Consider the following 17,402-nt stretch of genomic DNA (forward strand, 5'->3'; position numbering starts at 1 on the left):
AATACATACTCCTCCGAAGACAGGAGTTGGGGAGACCATCAGCCCTTCTGCTTCAAGATCTCAAGGATGTCCCCAAAGGAGATGTCGAGCAGAGATCTGGGGGATCTGTCTCCATTAAGGTCGTTGGCATTTTCTCTTATGAGGTACCTCTTCCACTGGGGGGGGAGGGGAGCTCGGAAAAAGCAGGGACCCCTCAAGGGGAGGTAGCTTCCTGAAGGCTCAAATGGGACAGCTGGCCCTGGACAGGATGAGTGGTCTCACCATCCAAAGTAAAGAGAGGCAAACATGGATCTAGAGGGGGGCGGGAGATGAAACTCTGGTGTTGGAAAAGGTGTTCTTTACCACCTGGAAGGCCAAGGGGCTGGAAGCGGTCCCATCCCCAGTCTCAAGTCCCCTAGAGAGGAGGAACGAACCCTGACACAGCAGCATGACCCCCGATGATACCAGTCCAGCGCTAGAGAGGGCCAAAGCCCCCAGGGTCAGAGACTAGTCTGAAAAAAAATGGACTCTATCCAGCCCCACGTGGAGCTGGTGCCGACCGCTCCAGCACGGGGTCCAGTCTGGTCCGAGGGTGTAGCAACAGGCCAGGGATCCTAAGGGGGTTGAGAAAAAAGGAATGCTCAGCCCTGCCAGAATCTGACCTCAGGTGTCCTGGCCCTGACATTCCAAAGCTGGTGGGATTGGAAGAGGAGAAGGACTAACTGGTGTAGGAGAAGCCCCCCTAGCCGGATGGACTGGGGAAGCTAGAAGTCCCAACTCTATTTGGGCTTTGAGGAAGCTCCACATCATACTGTCCATGTTGGAAGGCAACAGACTCCTGGACGATTTGGAGGAAGAGGAGGAGAGGGTGGACTTAGCTGGAGACCCTAGGGACTTATGCCAGTGTTCTGGAGTACAGCTCCGAGATCAGGAACTGACTGGACTACATGCTTGAAGGTGGAAGGTGACTCCAGAATTATGATTGTTGGATCCAACAAGCCTATCAGGTCCGACGGCTGAGCCGATGTAGCAATCGGATCTGACAAACTGGTCAGATTAGAGGCTGGTCTAACCTTGCCCAGATCCGAAGGCTTCTGATCCGAAAAAGTCTTGGATCTGGAAGACTACTCTGCAGCTCTCGGATCTGAGATGACCAGGGCTGGAAGCAGATCTGGGGACCTAGGATCCCAGAATTTATTGTTGTTAGCGCTTTCGGACGCAAAAATATGCAACCTTCTTCAGACAACATAAATCACAAATTAAGGGATTTAAATAAACCCTTGAGATGACATCATTATTCATAAATTAATGTTTAAAGCAACAACCTAAATGCAAAAAACACTTTAAAAATAGATTATTAGTGTGAATTTATATAAGAAAAAACAATATAAGGTGTGTAAATATATATATATATATATATAAGGAACCAATATAAATGTCAAAAAGGCATATGTACACATATAGACACAAGACTCAAATATAATTACATAGTTGGACAAAACAGGGAAAACTGTATATTTACATAAGGACTTCAGCGTCTCTCCAGTGATTTCAATTTTCACAAGTATTTAACAGAACTCATTTCATTAAGGCCAGAGAACATATAGGCATTTGTTAAGACCTGCCACCAAAGTTCCCTCAGTTCCAATCTCAACGCCATGCCTTTCAAAAGGAGATTATTGCAGAGCTCCGCCATAGCCCTAGGGGTGAGAGCAGCATAAATGTTGCAGTCAGCCTCCAGATGCGGAGCGCCCAAACAATACAAGCACTCCTTGCACGAGTTAGAATTGGGCATCTTCTGACCGCACGAGGAGCACTTTTTAAAACCAGAGGGCTTATCAGACATAGTAAAAGGACACAGAACACACCACACTAAAAAAAAATATCTAAGCCCTCACAGCTAAAAAGCAAAAAAGGGTGCCAAAACACCCACAACCAGCAACAAACTACAGAACTATCTAAAACTAAGGGAGGGGCGGAAACTAACACCAGATAGCTAACCAACTACCTAAAATCTCATTAACCCAAGCAGAAAGAGACTTAAAGCAAGCACTTATCTGAAGCATGAGCCAAGGATTTTGTCTGTACTGAATTGCAGCAAATGAGAGCTGGGGGTTACAGGACAGTAGTGCATTATGGGAGAGAGAGGAGCTTCAGCCTTGGATCTGTCTGTTGAAAGTTGCCTGCTCAGATCCGATGTTGGATCCAAGACTCTACAGTGATGAATAACATGGATAAAATCAGAATGAAAGGTTCCCCAATGGGGCATTTAGCTTTATGAAGAAGTTTGGTTTGGATTGACTGACACTGTCTACAGAACCAGATGCTTCATGCTTTGATGGCAAAAAACACCTGAAAAATGGTGCTGGCCAATGATCCTTATGCTCAGACACCCAATGATGCCTTGGCCAGAATAGTTATCAGTATTACCCCTTGGCCGTTCTGCCTTGACTTTCCCAAGTAACCACGGGATGACAAGTATGGGAAGTAAAGCAAACAGAAACATGCCTGTCCACTGAAGGAAAAGACATTCGTCATCCAGACTCTCTACTCTGGAGGGCTTGAAGACTACCTTTTTTTTATTTGACAGTTTTCTTTTGAGGCAAAAAGGTGCACTTTCAAGCACACCTCATTTGTCCAACATTTCCTTAAAGACTGAAGTTTTTAAAATTCACTCAATGGGGTCTGATGCAGACTTGCTTAGATGGTCTGCAAGGCTGCTTTCCCACAGGAAGTACTATGCTAGTAGATGCAGCCCCATCTCATGCACTGCCTCCCAAATTTCCATGGCTATATGACAGAGCACATAGGAGTGGTTACCCCCCAACTCCTGTTTATGCACCACATGACTGTAGTGTTTTCTGTCTATCAGCAAAATGCCTGTTTTTCACTACTGTTTGGTTGGCGTCACGCCTCTGAGGACCATCTTCATTTATTTTAGGTTGATGTGACTCTCTTGGAAATCTTTTTCTCCATTTGCTCTGCACCTGCAGATTACATAAATGAGAGCCCCATGCTAGGTCTGAGGCATCTGTTCTAATCACTTGGTTTTCAGACATTTGAAAAGTAAGGTAACTCCTTTGTTTCGGTTACAGTTTTCTATCCACCAAAACCTCTCCCTTTTTAAGCAGGGAATCATTTTTTATCTTGAAGCTGATAGGGTGTCTGTGCTAGCATACACTTTTTAAGTACCACTGTACCTTCCTCATGTGAAGCAGGACACCATAGGAATATGTAGGGGGAGAGAGAAGGGGAGTGGACTCATTAAATTATTTGCCTCAAGAACCCTCTATTGCTTTGCAATACAGGATGTGAGGGAGTCCCACCACTCCATAATCCAATGGGGAAGCTCATGCTCATTATCACGTAAATGCAAAATTGGTGTTGGGGAACAAGGAATTGGAACATGCTGGAGATGGACGGACAATGGGTCTCACATTGGCTTAAGTGGATACTCCTTAAGGGTGCAGTCCTGTCACCTACCATTCACTCTTCCATAAGACAAGCATTCACTTGATGCCTAACACCTGAGACCTGAGCCTTTGTAGGAGATGACTTGAGTGATCCTCCCCTGATGGAACCTGCTGGCCTGAACAGGACTAGGGAACAGCCCTAGGTGTAAAGTCCTTGCTCTGTCGGCACAGCCAATCAGTGACCTGGTGACTCTAGGTATGTTCCTCAGGTTCATGTTTACGAGGCTCAAACTCCAGCCAATCAACCAGGGGTTGAAAAAAGCAAGAAACTACGCTTGGGTACAGTATGTATCACAACACTTAAAGGCAATTTCCTTAATACCCCTAACTAAACATAAAAGGTGAAATCGATTAATCTCTGTTTTTAACATATTCCTAACAACTCTGACCAACCACAAAAAAATACCTTTGAAATTAAGTGGTGCTTGAAGTAAGAATTCAGAGAAGTAAAGAATACTAAAGTGCCACTGGAGTACATTAGCAGGTATTAATCTCTAAAACACTTACTGAGAAAATGATGCAGAAGAAAAGAATGTTCTTGGAGGAAAGTTAAACTGTGGCTTAAGACTTGAGGCATACATGGGATGATAAGAAGAAAAAAATGACACCTGCTCCGACTAGTTACCTTTCTTGCTACATCATAATATACCACTTCTTTTATTTTTGTGAATGTCTTTTCTCTAAGGATGCACTTCCAAAATAATTATTTACGATCAGCACACTACCCTGTTAAAAACAGCTAGCTAAATAGACATTCAAATGCAGACGGTACCAGGAGCAACAATTTACGGTACCTACACAAAAGGACACTTGGCTAAACAAAAAAACAATAAAATGTTAGCAATGTCTGTGCTTGCATATGTGTGTTAAAAGTTACTACTCTATGCACAAATATTTTTTGTTACTGTTATATGTAATTCCCAAACAAAATTACCTAATTATTAAAATGGAAACATGATGATGAAGGGGATTATAAACAACACAATACACAAGCAAATACTTTGAAAACAGAGCCTCCTACTGCAAAAATATAGACAGAAAAAAGCCAGTCAATTTACCTGATGGTATGTTTGAAATAGTAGACAAACTGCACAGTATGGTGGCTGTTGTGCCATAGCAATATTGTACTGCTTTTCTGCTTCAAAATTTGGTGGTCGATTCTGCCACAGCTGTGCAAGGGGTTTGGCCCAAGCCTCTGTCTCTTCCAAGTCATCCTCAAATGGATATTGCTCAGTCGGCTCTGTTTAAAGGAATTTTTTTTCTAATTATAAAATTAAAAAAGTTCAACAGTTTCTAAAAGGTGGGGAAACAAATACCAATGGTTCATTCATAAAACAAAGTTCCAGTAAGGGTGAGAAGCTAAGTAATAAAAATAAATGCAATGCAATCTTAATTTTTCCATATGGATGAAGATTAATCTATAACAACGGCTCAATAACTGCAAGAACTTCACAGTGAGATCACTCTATGTGCGTGCTAATCTAACTACCACTGGAAATAATGTTGCTTTTTGTGTTAACTGTAGTAATAATAGCAATATAGCAACAACAACAACAATAATGCTAATAATAATAAATCTAATACAACTGCAAAAAAAGGAATTTAGTCACTTACTCATACAAATACAGCTGGATGAGTAGGTCTATTCTCACTAAATAGGATGACTAAATCTGCAAGTTTCTAGTCAGCTCAGCAGCTAAACTTTCACAGGCAACTAGCCTCTCCCTTTAATCATAATGCTCTACCATGTAGCTTCTTCTCCTCTTTGGTTTACAGTCTGAAAAAACAAAACCATAACCTGTAACACACAATGCCACATCTGCCAAGAGGCATAGTGAAGGAGAGTGGGTATGCTGCTGAACAAAACCATAACCTATAACCCACAAGGTCACATCTGCCAAGAGGCAGAGTAAAGGAGAGTGGGTATGCTGCTGATGTACTTGCACCTCAAGATCTATCATTACAGTGTAAATACATAATTTGTTTTACATCTGATGACAAAGCTCCTCATCAACCAGAACAGCATCTTAAACTTATCCTGACAGATGGACATTAAGGCACCATACATCAGCTGCCTTGTGGCTCCTAGAAATCACATCCAGCTTATGGTAACCTATGAAAGTATTCAGTGAAGCTTATGTACCTTTGCATAACTATCATATAAGGAAACATTATTGAAAAAAGGCACAGCAGGTAGCCATTGCTGTTATTAATAAGCTACAGGTATATTGGACAATAATTTATTATATTTTTCATCACAGAATTTGAAAAAGTATAGTTGTGCCACCCAACTCATCATAATTGTAGATGCCTGAGTGTAGTTGCTACAGTAGTCATAATTTTAGGGATCTCTGTCTCAGGCAAAAGTTTATTCTCTTTACCTCTACTGCATCCTTATTTATGTCTATAGCCCTACCCCCCAGTATCTCAATGTCATGATATAAAGGAAGATGTCAGCTAAATTCTGTTTTTTCTTGTCCGTACCAAAGACTCACCCATATAGAGCATCAAGATGCCTGTATAGGAAAAGTGAAAAAGCTAGAGGCGCAGTATGTACTACTGGTAAGTCTCTGAACCTTAGCTATCTGCCAGATACAGGAACTCATAAATGATATGGAAGGAGGAGAAGGCAAAATTAAACTAAGGAAAATGAAAATGAGGGAAGGATACAAGCAGTTAAGAGGTTTGTCCAAACTCTGCTCCTCTATGCAGCCCAAGGGTTTCCAGCTCCTAAAAGTAAATGGATAGAAGCACTTAAGAGGCTTCTTAACTTTATCTGGGACAGAGGAAAAAGTACAGTTTTGTGCCTACCATAAATGTAGATATTCAAGTTTTCACACTAATGCAGTCATCACACTTGGGTTATCCTGCCATCAGGTGGTACCGCAGTCGGCCAGAGTTCCAAAGTCTTGGTCTGGCGTCGGTTGCTGTCACTTCTTCCCTGACGTCAGTGCGCCATGGGTATATAAGATGCATCCGAAGCCATTTTCTTCAGTTTTTCTTGCCCCAGATGTCAGGTGCCCCCAAGTAGGTAGGCAATACATATAAAATAAAAACAATACCTTCAGTTACAAGCAAATACACCACAAAGGTTGTATAGGATAGAAAGGTATACATAAGGCCAGCTAGTTCAGAGGGGGTGGAGGGAGGGTAACTTGGACTGCAGCAGTGTGAACACTCGAACATCTACATTTATGGTAGGTACAAAACTGTACTATGTTCATCATGTTACACTGCTGCAGTCATCACACTTTGGTAGAATCCCAAAGCTAAGGTTGGGTGGCTGGTCTAATAAAGAGTTAGGATTGGCTATGAGACCCTGCAGAACTGCAATGGAAAATCCTGCTCTGGATTTAGAGTAAAGAGGCAGGTGGTAATGCTTGGTAAAGGTGTGCACTGAACTTCAAGTTGCAGCCCCCAAAATTTCCTTGGTAGGTATTCCTCTGAGAAAGGCCGCTGAAGTGGCTGTAGCCCTGGTGGAATGTGGCCTAATGCTATTTTGGGACTGATTTTCCATGCTGTGTGTAGCAGTAATGAATACAGTGTCCTATCCATTTGGATATAGTCTGCTTTGAGATAGCCTTGCCCTGTGATCCTGCAGCATATGCTACAAACAGTTGCTCAGTTTTCCTGATAGCTTTTGTTATGTCCAAGTAGAAGCGTAGCTGCCTGTGTATGTCCAAAGAATGCAGAAGTTTCTCCCCTTTATTCTGGGGGTTTGGATAAAAAGTTGGCAAATGGATGGTTTGGTTAAGAGCCACACTAGATACCACCTTTGGCATAAAGGTAGGGTCTGTCTTTAAAGAAACCCTGTCCTAATGAAAAATTATAAAAGGTTCCACTGCCATTAACCCCTGTAGCTCTAAGACTCTTCGTGCTGAAGTTACTGCCAGGAGCAGAGCTGTTTCCATGATAAAAATTTTAGATCGGCTGTATTGGCTGGCTCAAAAGGTGGCAGTGTCAGTTTTTCCAAAACAAAATTGAGGTCCCAAGTTGGTGTTGGTGCTCTCCAGGGTGGTCTTATGTTTTTAGCCCCTCTGAGTTACTGCTTTAGCAAGGGATGAGAGAATAAAGGAGGATCCGTGTTGTAATGTGCTGAAATGGCAAAGGCGTGGATCTTAATTGATGAGAAGGATAGACCTCTGTCCAGCATCTCAGTTAAGTATTGTAAAATCTGAGGAATGTTTGGAACAAGAGGGTCAAGGCTTTGAGCCTGGTTCCAGGCGCAGAATCTCTTCCATTTTTCTGAGTAAGCTTTCCTGGTGCTAGGCCTCCTGGCCTCCAAAATGACATCCATAACCGCTTTAGAGAGAGGTGTTGCCTGTTTGACTAATAAATCTGCCATGCCAGGGTTTTGACCTGACCGTGCAGGATCTGATTGTTTTGTTGAGTCAGAAGGTGTGGAATTTAAGGCAAAATCCATGGTGGGCCTTGAGCTAGGTTCCTTAAGATAGGGTACCAGTGCTGTCGTGGCCAGTCTGGAGCAATCAGGACCATCTGTGGTTTCTCTTGTCTGGCTTTTAGGAGTACCTTTGAAAGGAGAGGCAGAGGTGGGAAGGCATAAACTTTTAGGTTGTTCCAGCTGAACTAAAGAGCATCCACTTTCCATGCTTGTTTGTGATAAGTCCTTGTGCAGAATTTTTGTAGTTGGCAATTCTGTGGGGAGGCAAAAAGATCTATGTCTGGGCATCCCCATTTTTGCATTACCATGCTGAAGACTTGTGGATTCAATTTCCATTCGTGAGGGTCCATGACATTTCTGCCTAGATCGTCTGCCAGAGTATTTTTCTTTCCTGGCAGGAATTGTGCTTGCAGGTGAACTTGGTATGTTAGAGCTGTGTTCCACACGGTCATGGCTTGCCCGCATAGGGGGTAAGAATGAGTGCCCCCTTGCTTGTTTATGTACCACATTACTGTGGTGTTGTCTGTCTTTAATAATAATTGTCCTGGATGCAGGAGGTCCTTGAAAGCTGTTAGGGCATTTTGAACAGCCAACATCTCTTTTTGATTGATGTGAAGATGCATCTGGTCTGTGGTCCACTTGCCCTGAATGCATTTTCCTGCCATGTGTGCTCCCCAGGTGTAATCCGAAGCATCTGTTGTTAGAGTCTGCCTGGCTGTGGGTAGGGTGAAAGGCTGGCCCTTGTTTAGGTGACATGCCTGTGCCCACCATCGAAACTCCTGTTGTAGGCAGGGAATCATTGGTATTACTGCTTCTAAACTGTGAGAGCGTTGAGTCCAAACACTTTTTAGGTACCATTGTAGTTTCCTCATATGCAGTCTGGCATATGGTATTAGTAGTATGCAGGATGCCATGAATCCCAGGGCCTGCAGAATTTTTCTTGAAGGGAGATGGGACTTTTTTGCCAGTAATTGAAAATATTGAGTTAGTTGAACCTGTTTGTCTGGCGTGAGGAAAGCCATCTGGGCTGTTGCATTTAAGCTGGCACCCAGGAATATAATCTGTTGTGAGGGCACTAGTTTTGACTTCTTTTTATTTACTGTGTACCCTAGAGAAGTTAGCAACATTTTTACAAACACCAGATGCTGTAGAAGAATGTCCTTTGTCTCTGCTTGAATGAGGCAGTCGTCCAGGTATGGATATATTTGAATTCATTTTTGTCTGCAAAAAGCAATTACTGGTGCCAGGCACTTTGTGAAGACCCTGGGCGCAGTAGATAAGCCAAAGGGCAGTGCAGAGAATTGGTGGTGCATTGTACCAGCTTTGAATCTGAGGTATCTTCTGCAATTTTGTCTGATAGGGACATGCAGGTATGCCTCTTTGAGGTCCAGAGTAACAAGCCAAGCCTTCTTGCCCAGCATGGGTAGAAGCCGCTGTAATGTCAACATTTTGAATTTCAGAATATCCAGGTAAGTATTTAGGACTGAAAGGTCTAGTATGGGCCTCAAGGCCTTGTCCTTTCTGGGGACCAGGAAGAGTCTCGAGTAAAATCCTTGTCCTTGTTCCTGCTGTGGTACTTTTTGAATAGCTCTCATGTCCATGAGGGCTGAAATTTGTTTTTGTGCCTCTGCCCATTGATGTTGTGACAGGTCTGGCATTCTTTTTAGCCTTGGTAAAGTATGAAAGTGGAACCTGTAACCTTGAGACACAAAATTTAGTACCCTTTTGTCTTGGGTGATTGCTTGCCAGTTTTGAGAAAAAAGTGCTAGTTTCCCCCCCCCAAGGGGGCTTTCAAAAGGGAAGTGCTTGGCGTACGAAGGGGAAAGACATTGTGACCATTTCCTGTAAGGTTGAGACTTGTCCTCACCTCCTTTTGGCGTTGAGGTGCCCCACTGTCGTTGTCTGTTTGAGCCTTGGGGTTGAGATCTGCCTCTCTGTGGCCTGTCTGACACTGGAAAGGACCAATTTTTTGTAGGCCAATTTCTGCTAAATCGAGGTGGCTGTACCTGTAAGAAATCCTTGACTGTTTGCATAGATTTAGCTTTATCCTCCATTTTCTTTATAACACCTCTTCTGCCTTAACACCAAACAAGGTATCATGCTGTAAAGGAGCATCCAATAATTTTGCCTTACCATGGTCAGGTAAACTCTGTTCTTTTAACCAAGCATGCCTTCGAATCACTGAACCTGTAACTGCGGCTCTACAGGAGGCCTCTAGAGAATCAAAACCACATTGCAGAGTATGTTTTCCCACCTGTTCAACTGCATGCAATAAATCCTGCCTTTCATTACAATCAGGAGCTTCTGAGCTTGCAAGAATTTTCTGTTTTAACTGAGCCATTAAATATTGTTGGTACTTAAGCATGTGAAACTGGCAATTTAAAGCTCTTACTGCTAAAGTTGCAGAAGTGTATACTTTCTTCCCCCATCTATCCAAAGCTCTGGAACCTCTGTCAGAGGATACTGGATTTTTTGCAATGGAAGCCTTAACCCCTTTTGGACCCTGGGGAAATAGTTTCTGGGTCAGCAGAAGGGTTTTTATAAAGAAACTTGTGAGAGTCAGGGACTCTTGTAGTACCTATCTGGCTTGGCTAGTGCAGGGGGCAAGAAATCGGGAGATAGGCTGGATTCAGACAACACAACATCTAGCACAGGTGGAATAGCCAGGGGCCTGTGCTGAGGAAGTAAAAGGAAATCATTGAGCCTTTTCTTAGATTCTGAGTAATCCTGACTTTCCCAATGGAAATGCTCCCTCATGGTATGTAAAGTTTCCCCAAAAGAATAATCCTCAGGAGGAGAGGCTGAAGGGATTGATTCTTCAGCATCAGAGTCCTTATAAGGGGGTAGAGAGTATCCCTGGTCTGAAGAGGAATCAGAGGAAATGGAAACCTGATCAGAGGAATCATAGTCTGTATCCTGCCTAGGCCTTTTCTCAGGGGGGGATGGGAACCCCTGATTATGATATAGAGTGATATATAGAACCCCTGATATATAGAGTAATGAGGTCTTCGGCCATTTTAAGAATCTGTTTCTTAGGCAAGGAGGCTTGTCCAGGAGAATGCTGTACTTGCTTCTTTGTCTTTAGTGGTACTTTTGTCTTGGCTGTAGTTTTAATGGTAAGTTGTAAGGTCTGAAAAAACCCTCAGAAGCCGATGCCTGCTCAGCGGCTCTGGACCCATATGAGGGATTAGTTTCCGTAGGCCCAATACCTTGAGTTTCCAGAGGCCTAGTTGTCTCCACGTGGGAGTTGGAGACGGCCTGTGGCTCTGAGGTAGCGGGTGTCAGGGGCTGCAAAAGCACCTCACTGAGAACCGGCGACTGGCCTAGAAGAGGCTTCGTCGTCGGTTTTGGACCTCGGATGTCTGTCTTTATCCTTGTCCTTGCGTTTTTTCGGTACTGTGGTCGTCAGTTGATCCGAAGGTATAGTATAATTGAACCTTTGGCCAAAGTAGTGCAAAGCAAAATCAAAACGCCTTTTAATAGTACGTTTGTTAAATCTAGCACAAAACCGACAACTAGTGACGTTGTGATCAGGGCCTAGGCATGGAATACAGTAAGAGTGGAAGTCCTTATAACGTATTTGCTTTCCACAAGAAATACAATTATTAACTTTTTCTGACATCGGTCTGAGGCAAGAAAAAAGTTTCCCCAATGGGATACTTAGCTTTATTGAAGATTTTGGATCTGAAATTCGACTTTGAAAATCTCAGGAGTCGGCCAACTGGCACTTGCGAACTGCTTCTGCTGCAGGCACAGCGCGGCAAGAAAGACTGAAGAAAATGGCGTCGGAGGCATCTTATATACCCCTGGCGCACTGACGTCAGGGAAGAAGCGACAGCAACCGACGCCGGACCAAGACTTTGGAACTCTCGCCGACTGCGGGACCGTCTGATGGCAGGATAACCCAAGTGTAATGACTGCAGCAGTGTAACACGATGAACATCATAGGATTTCTAGAGAAATCTTATTACCACAGGATCAGGAGGTTTGGGCTTCCTGACTTTAATAAACATACTCATGTGATAAGGCTTAAGATGGCTACACAGCTGGATTTGGTTACTTACCTCTCTCAATGGAAAAGCTTTCTATCATCTTTCATTGGTGATTTAAACTACTTATATGATATACCTAAAACAGGTTCCTACAAAACATTTTAGGGACTACTTTACTGAAAAGAGAGAGAATAACCTCCTTGAATGACTTTTTAAACCAAATTAAGCTACGGTACTGTTTGAGAGAAAGCACAGGTGAGTTAAGAAAGTGCAGTTGTGTAAATTCTTATCATAATAGTTGATGTCCTTGCCTTCATTGCTGCAGTATTCTTAACAGATGGAATTCCCTGCCATGGAAGCCTGAACAGAAAACTCCAAACAGTTAAGAACAGCATAGTTCCTGATAATCTGATTTTTGACAGTGGCATAGGAAAATAACTTTCTTGGGTGGCATAAGCCAGGGAAAGTACAGTTTTGTACCTACCATAAATGTAGATGTTCGAGTGCTAATACAGCTGCAGTCATAACAGATGGGGTTCTCCTGCCGTCAGGCGGGTCCTCGGTCAGCCGAATTCCAAAGTCTAGGTCCAGCGTCGGTTGTCGTCGCTTCTTCCCTGACGTCAGTGCGACAGGGCTATAAAGGAACCAGCCGACGCCATTTTCTTCAGTTTTTCTTGCCCCAGATGTCAGGTGCCCCCAGGAGGAAGGCAATACATAAATTTGTGTAATAAAGCAATGCAATATAATCAAAATACAGTAGTTGCAAGCAAATACACCATAAAAAAATACCCCAAACAGGTTGTATGAGGAGGTGTTAGCCAATAGGCCTGTCCCAAGAGGGGAAGGAGGGAGGGAAACCTGGACTGCAGCTGTATTAGCACTCGAACATCTACATTTATGGTAGGTACAAAACTGCACTATGTTCATCGTGCATACAGCTGCAGTCATAACAGATGGGTAGAATCCCAAAGCTAAGAAAGGGGTGGTAGGCACTAGGTGGAACTAGGAGGAGCCAGGATGCCCTGCAAGACTGCAGTGGCAAAGCCTGCTCTAGTTTTGGAGTATAATGGTAGGTGGTAGTGCTTGGAGAAGGTATGCACAGAACTCCAAGTGGCTGCTTCCAAAATATCTTTGGTAGGGACTCCTCTGAGGTAAGCTGCTGAGGTAGCTGTGGCCCTTGTAGAGTGAGATCTGATGCCTGTAGGTACAGTTTTGCCATGAAAAGAATAGCAAAAGCGTATGCAGTGGGCTATCCATTTTGAGACTGTCTGTTTGGAAATTGGCTTTCCTTGAGCTCCTACAGCATAGGACACAAAGAGCTGTTCTGATTTTCTGAAAGGCTTTGTTCTGTCCAAATAATAACGCAGTTGTCTGTGGATGTCCAAGGAATGTAGTAATCTCTCCCCTTTGTTTTGAGGATTAGGATAAAAGGTAGGTAAGTATATGGCCTGATTCAAAGCTACCCTGGATACCACTTTAGGCATAAAGGATGGGTTGGTTCGTAAGGAGACTCTGTCCTGATGGAAGATGATAAAAAGGCTGCACAGCCATGACAGCTTGTAGTTCTGAAACTCTACGAGCTGAGGTAACAGCCAGAAGTAAAGCTGTTTTCCAGGACAAATACTGCAAATCTGATGAGGCAGCTGGCTCAAAAGGAGGCAAGGTCAGTTTTTCCAGAATGAAATTGAGATCCCAAGCAGGTATTGGTTGTTTCCTTGGGGGTCTTAGATTCTTAGCCCCGCTGAGGAAATGTCTTAAGAGAGGGTGAGAGAATAAGGGTGGATCAGTGTTGTATTCTGCAGAAATGGCTGAGGCGTGGATTTTGATGGAGGAGAATGAAAGTCCACTGCTTAGCAGCTCAGCTAGATACTGTAGTATTTGAGGTAAATTCAGTTTTCCAGGATCCTGGCCCTTTTTCTCATTCCAGACACAAAACCGTTTCCATTTTGCGAAGTAAGCTTTTCTAGTTGACGGCCTTCTGGCCTCCAAAATGACATCCTGCACCTCCTTGGAGAGTAGGGTCTGTTGTGATGCTAAAGAATCTTCCATGCGGCTAGATTGAGTGTTTTTAGCTGGCTGTGAAGAGTTTTGAAGCTGTGCTGAGTCAGGAAAAGAGGCATTAGAGGCAGGGTCCATGGTGGGGAATGCGTCAGGCTCCTCAGGAGTGGGTACCAGTGTTGTCTTGGCCAGTCTGGAGCAATGAGAATCATCTTTGGTCTGTCTGCTCTGGTTTTCAATAGCACTTTGGGCAGCAGAGGAAGAGGTGGGAAGGCATAAACTGTCATTGATGTCCAACTGAAAGAGAGAGCGTCCACTCTCCAGGCCTTTGGATGGAAAATCCTTGAGCAGAATTTTGTCAATTGGTGATTTTTGTGGGAGGCAAAGAGATCTATGTCTGGCCTTCCCCATGCTTGGATTATTTCTGTAAAAACTTTTGGATGCAACTTCCATTCGTGTGGATCTGTCATATTTCTGCTTAGGTTGTCTGCCAGCGTGTTTTCCTTGCTTGGCAAGTACTGTGCTTGTAGTTCGATTTGTAAGTCCATGGCCATGTTCCAAACTGACATGGCCAGTCTGCATAGGGGGTATGAATGTGTTCCTCCCTGTTTATGTACCACATAACTGTGGTGTTGTCCGTCCTTATCAATAGTTGACCTGGTTGCAGAAGGTCTTTGAAAGCTATAATAGCATTTATTACTGCTAGCATTTCCTTTTGATTGATGTGAAGGTGCTTTTCTTTTTGGGACCATTTGCCCTGAATGCACCGATCTGTCATGTGCGCCCCCCCAGGCGTAGTCCGAGGCATCTGTTGTGATGACTTGATTTGCTTGAGGCTTGCTGAATGGAAGACCTGTGTTCGTTTGGCATGCTTGAGCCCACCACAGAAATTCCTTTTGTAGACATGGAATTAGTGGTATTATTGTTTCCAAACTGTGGCTGTGTTGAGACCATAGGTTTTTCAGGTACCATTGAAGTTTCCTTATATGCAGCTTTGCACATGGGATTAGTAAGATGCAAGATGCCATGAATCCCAGAGCCTGCAGGATTTTTCTTGCAGTCAGCCTGGTGCAATTGCTAGTGCTCTGAAGTATTGAGTTAGTTGCCCCTGCTTCACTGGCGTGAGGTAGGCCATCTGGGTGTTTGTGTCCAAGTTGGCACCCAGGAAAATTATCTTCCGAGAGGGTATTAGCCTTGATTTCTTTTTGTAGACTGTGTATCCCAGAGAGTTCAACAACATTATTACATAAGCCAGATGTTTTAGAAGAATGTGCTTGCTGTCCGCTTGGATCAGGCAGTCATCCAAATAGGGGTATATCTGTAACCCTTGAAGTCTGCAATAGGCAATTACTGATGCCAGGCATTTTGTGAATACTCTGGGCGCAGTAGATAAGCCAAAGGGCAATGCAGAGAATTGATAATGGGTTGAACCTGCAAGAAATCTGAGGTATCTTCTGCAATTTTGTCTGATTGGGACATGCAGGTATGCCTCCTTGAGGTCCAATGTTACCAGCCAAGACTCCTTGCCCAGCATGGGAAGAAGCTGCTGTAGAGTGAGCATCTTGAATTTTGGTACGAGTAGAAACGTGTTTAGGATGGATAGGTCCAAAATAGGTCTCCAATCTTTTCCCTTCCTTGGTACCAGGAATAGTCTGGAATAAAAACCTTGACCTTGTTCGTGCGTAGGTACCTCTTGAATAGCTTTCATGTCTATGAGATCTGTAATTTGCCTTTGTGTCTCTGCCCTTTGATTGTGTGGCAGGTTTGGCATACCCCTCATTTTTGGAAGGGTGTGAAAATGGAATCTGTAGCCTCTGTTTATAATGTCCAGGATCCATTTGTCTTTTGTGACAATATGCCAATTTTTTGAAAATAATGCCAGTTTTCCTCCTAAGGGGGCTGCCATTTGAGTCTTGCTTGGCATGCAAAGGGGAAAGTCATTGGGCTTGCTTTCTGAATGATTGCGAGTTATCCTCACCACCTCTTTGTGTAGGAGCTTGCCATTGTCTGCCTCTAAACGATCTTGGGATTGTCCTCTGCCCCTCGGGCGCCTGTATCTACCTCTTTGGGGTCTGTCTGTGGCTGGAAAGGGCCAATTTTTGGAAGGCCAATTTCTACTGAAACGTGGGGGTTGTACCTGTAGAAAATCTTTCACAGTTTGCATTGATTTAGCCTTTTCCTCCATTTTCCTTAATACCTCCTCAGCATTAGCACCAAATAATACATCCTTTTGTAGAGGGGCATCTAGTAATTTAGCTTTGACATGGTCAGGCAAGGTTTGTTCCTTGAGCCAGGCATGTCTACGTATGACTGATCCTGTAACAGCAGCTCTACTTGAGGCCTCTAGAGCATCAAAACCACATTGTGAGGTATGCTTACCCACTTGTTCTGCACTATGCATCAAATCCTGCAACTCCAAGTCTGGTTGTTCAGGTTGTGACATTTTACTTTTCAATTGTGATAACAAAAACTGTTGGTATTTTAGCATATGGAACTGACAGTTTAAGGCCCTCATGGTTAAGGTAGCCGAGGTATATACCTTTTTTCCCCACCTTTCTAAGGATCTGGAATCTCTCTCGGAAGGTAATGGGTTTTTAGCAGTGGAGGCCTTAATTCCCTTGGGGCCCTGTGAGATGGTTTCTGGATCAGCAGCATGGCTTTTGTATAGAAATTAGTGTGAGTCAGGAACCCTGTAGTACCTGTCAGGCTTGACTGGGGCTGGAGGCAGAGAATCCGGGTTAAAGCAGGCCTCCGAGTAAACATCATCTAGGATGTCCAAGACAGGAGGTATAGCCAGAGGACTGTGCTGAGGTAGCAAGAGAAATTCCCTAAGCCTTTTCTTGGAATCTGAATAATCTTGACCTTCCCAGTGGAAGTGTTCCCTTAAGGTATGCAAAGTTTCCCCAAATGAGTAATCCTCTGGGGGGGATACAGAAGGAATGGACTCCTCTGCATCAGAGTCTTCAAAATGGGAGTAAGAATGTTCCTGATCATCAGAGTGCTCTGAAATAATGGAGCCCTGATCAGAGGAGGGGGATTCTTCCTCCACTCTGGGCCTTTTGTCCGGTGGGGGATGTGAACCCCTGATAAGAGTAATTAAATCCTCAGCCATTTTAAGCATCTGTTTTTTAGGCATGGGGCCTGGAAATTGGCCCTGTGTAGCTTGTCTCTTAGAATGCATGGCTGCTTTAGACTTAGTGAAAGCCTTGATGGAAAAAGAAGAGGAAGGTCTGAAGACACCTTGAGTGGAGGTGGACCTGTCCACATTTTGAGGTTCAACACCAAGAGTGGCTTCGGTATCTGTAGTCGGGGTGTGGGCCGAGGAGCCTGCGACCTCGGGCACAGGAGACACCGCCAATGAAGTGTCGTCGGTAGTCAGGGGCTGCGTAGGCGCCTCGCTGAGAACCGGACAACGTGTAGTTGGCTTTGGCGTGGTGTCGGTAGAGGCCGCGGACCTCGTGTGTCGGTCCTTATCTTTGCGTTTTTTAGACAAAACTGGAGTCGGAGTATCCGACGACATAATATAGTTAAATGTTTTTCCAAAATAATGCTGGCCGA

At 43.9% G+C, this 17,402-nt stretch overlaps 1 protein-coding gene across 2 annotated transcripts in view; it reads right to left on the reverse strand.

Moving 5' to 3' along the window:
* KDM4A (lysine demethylase 4A) overlaps positions 1 to 17,402 on the reverse strand; it is a 2,334,711-nt gene that overhangs the window by 1,217,402 nt on the left and 1,099,907 nt on the right. For both annotated transcript variants that reach the window (XM_044085421.1, XM_044085420.1), the window contains exon 13: positions 4,511 to 4,692. In XM_044085421.1, the coding sequence (XP_043941356.1) occupies positions 4,511 to 4,692 (182 nt within the window). The remainder of the gene's footprint in view (positions 1 to 4,510; positions 4,693 to 17,402) is intronic.

The sequence above is a fragment of the Protopterus annectens genome, chromosome 10.part0, assembly GCF_019279795.1.
Source record: "Protopterus annectens isolate FY-2018-M chromosome 10.part0, PAN1.0, whole genome shotgun sequence".
Taxonomy (NCBI): domain Eukaryota; kingdom Metazoa; phylum Chordata; order Ceratodontiformes; family Protopteridae; genus Protopterus; species Protopterus annectens.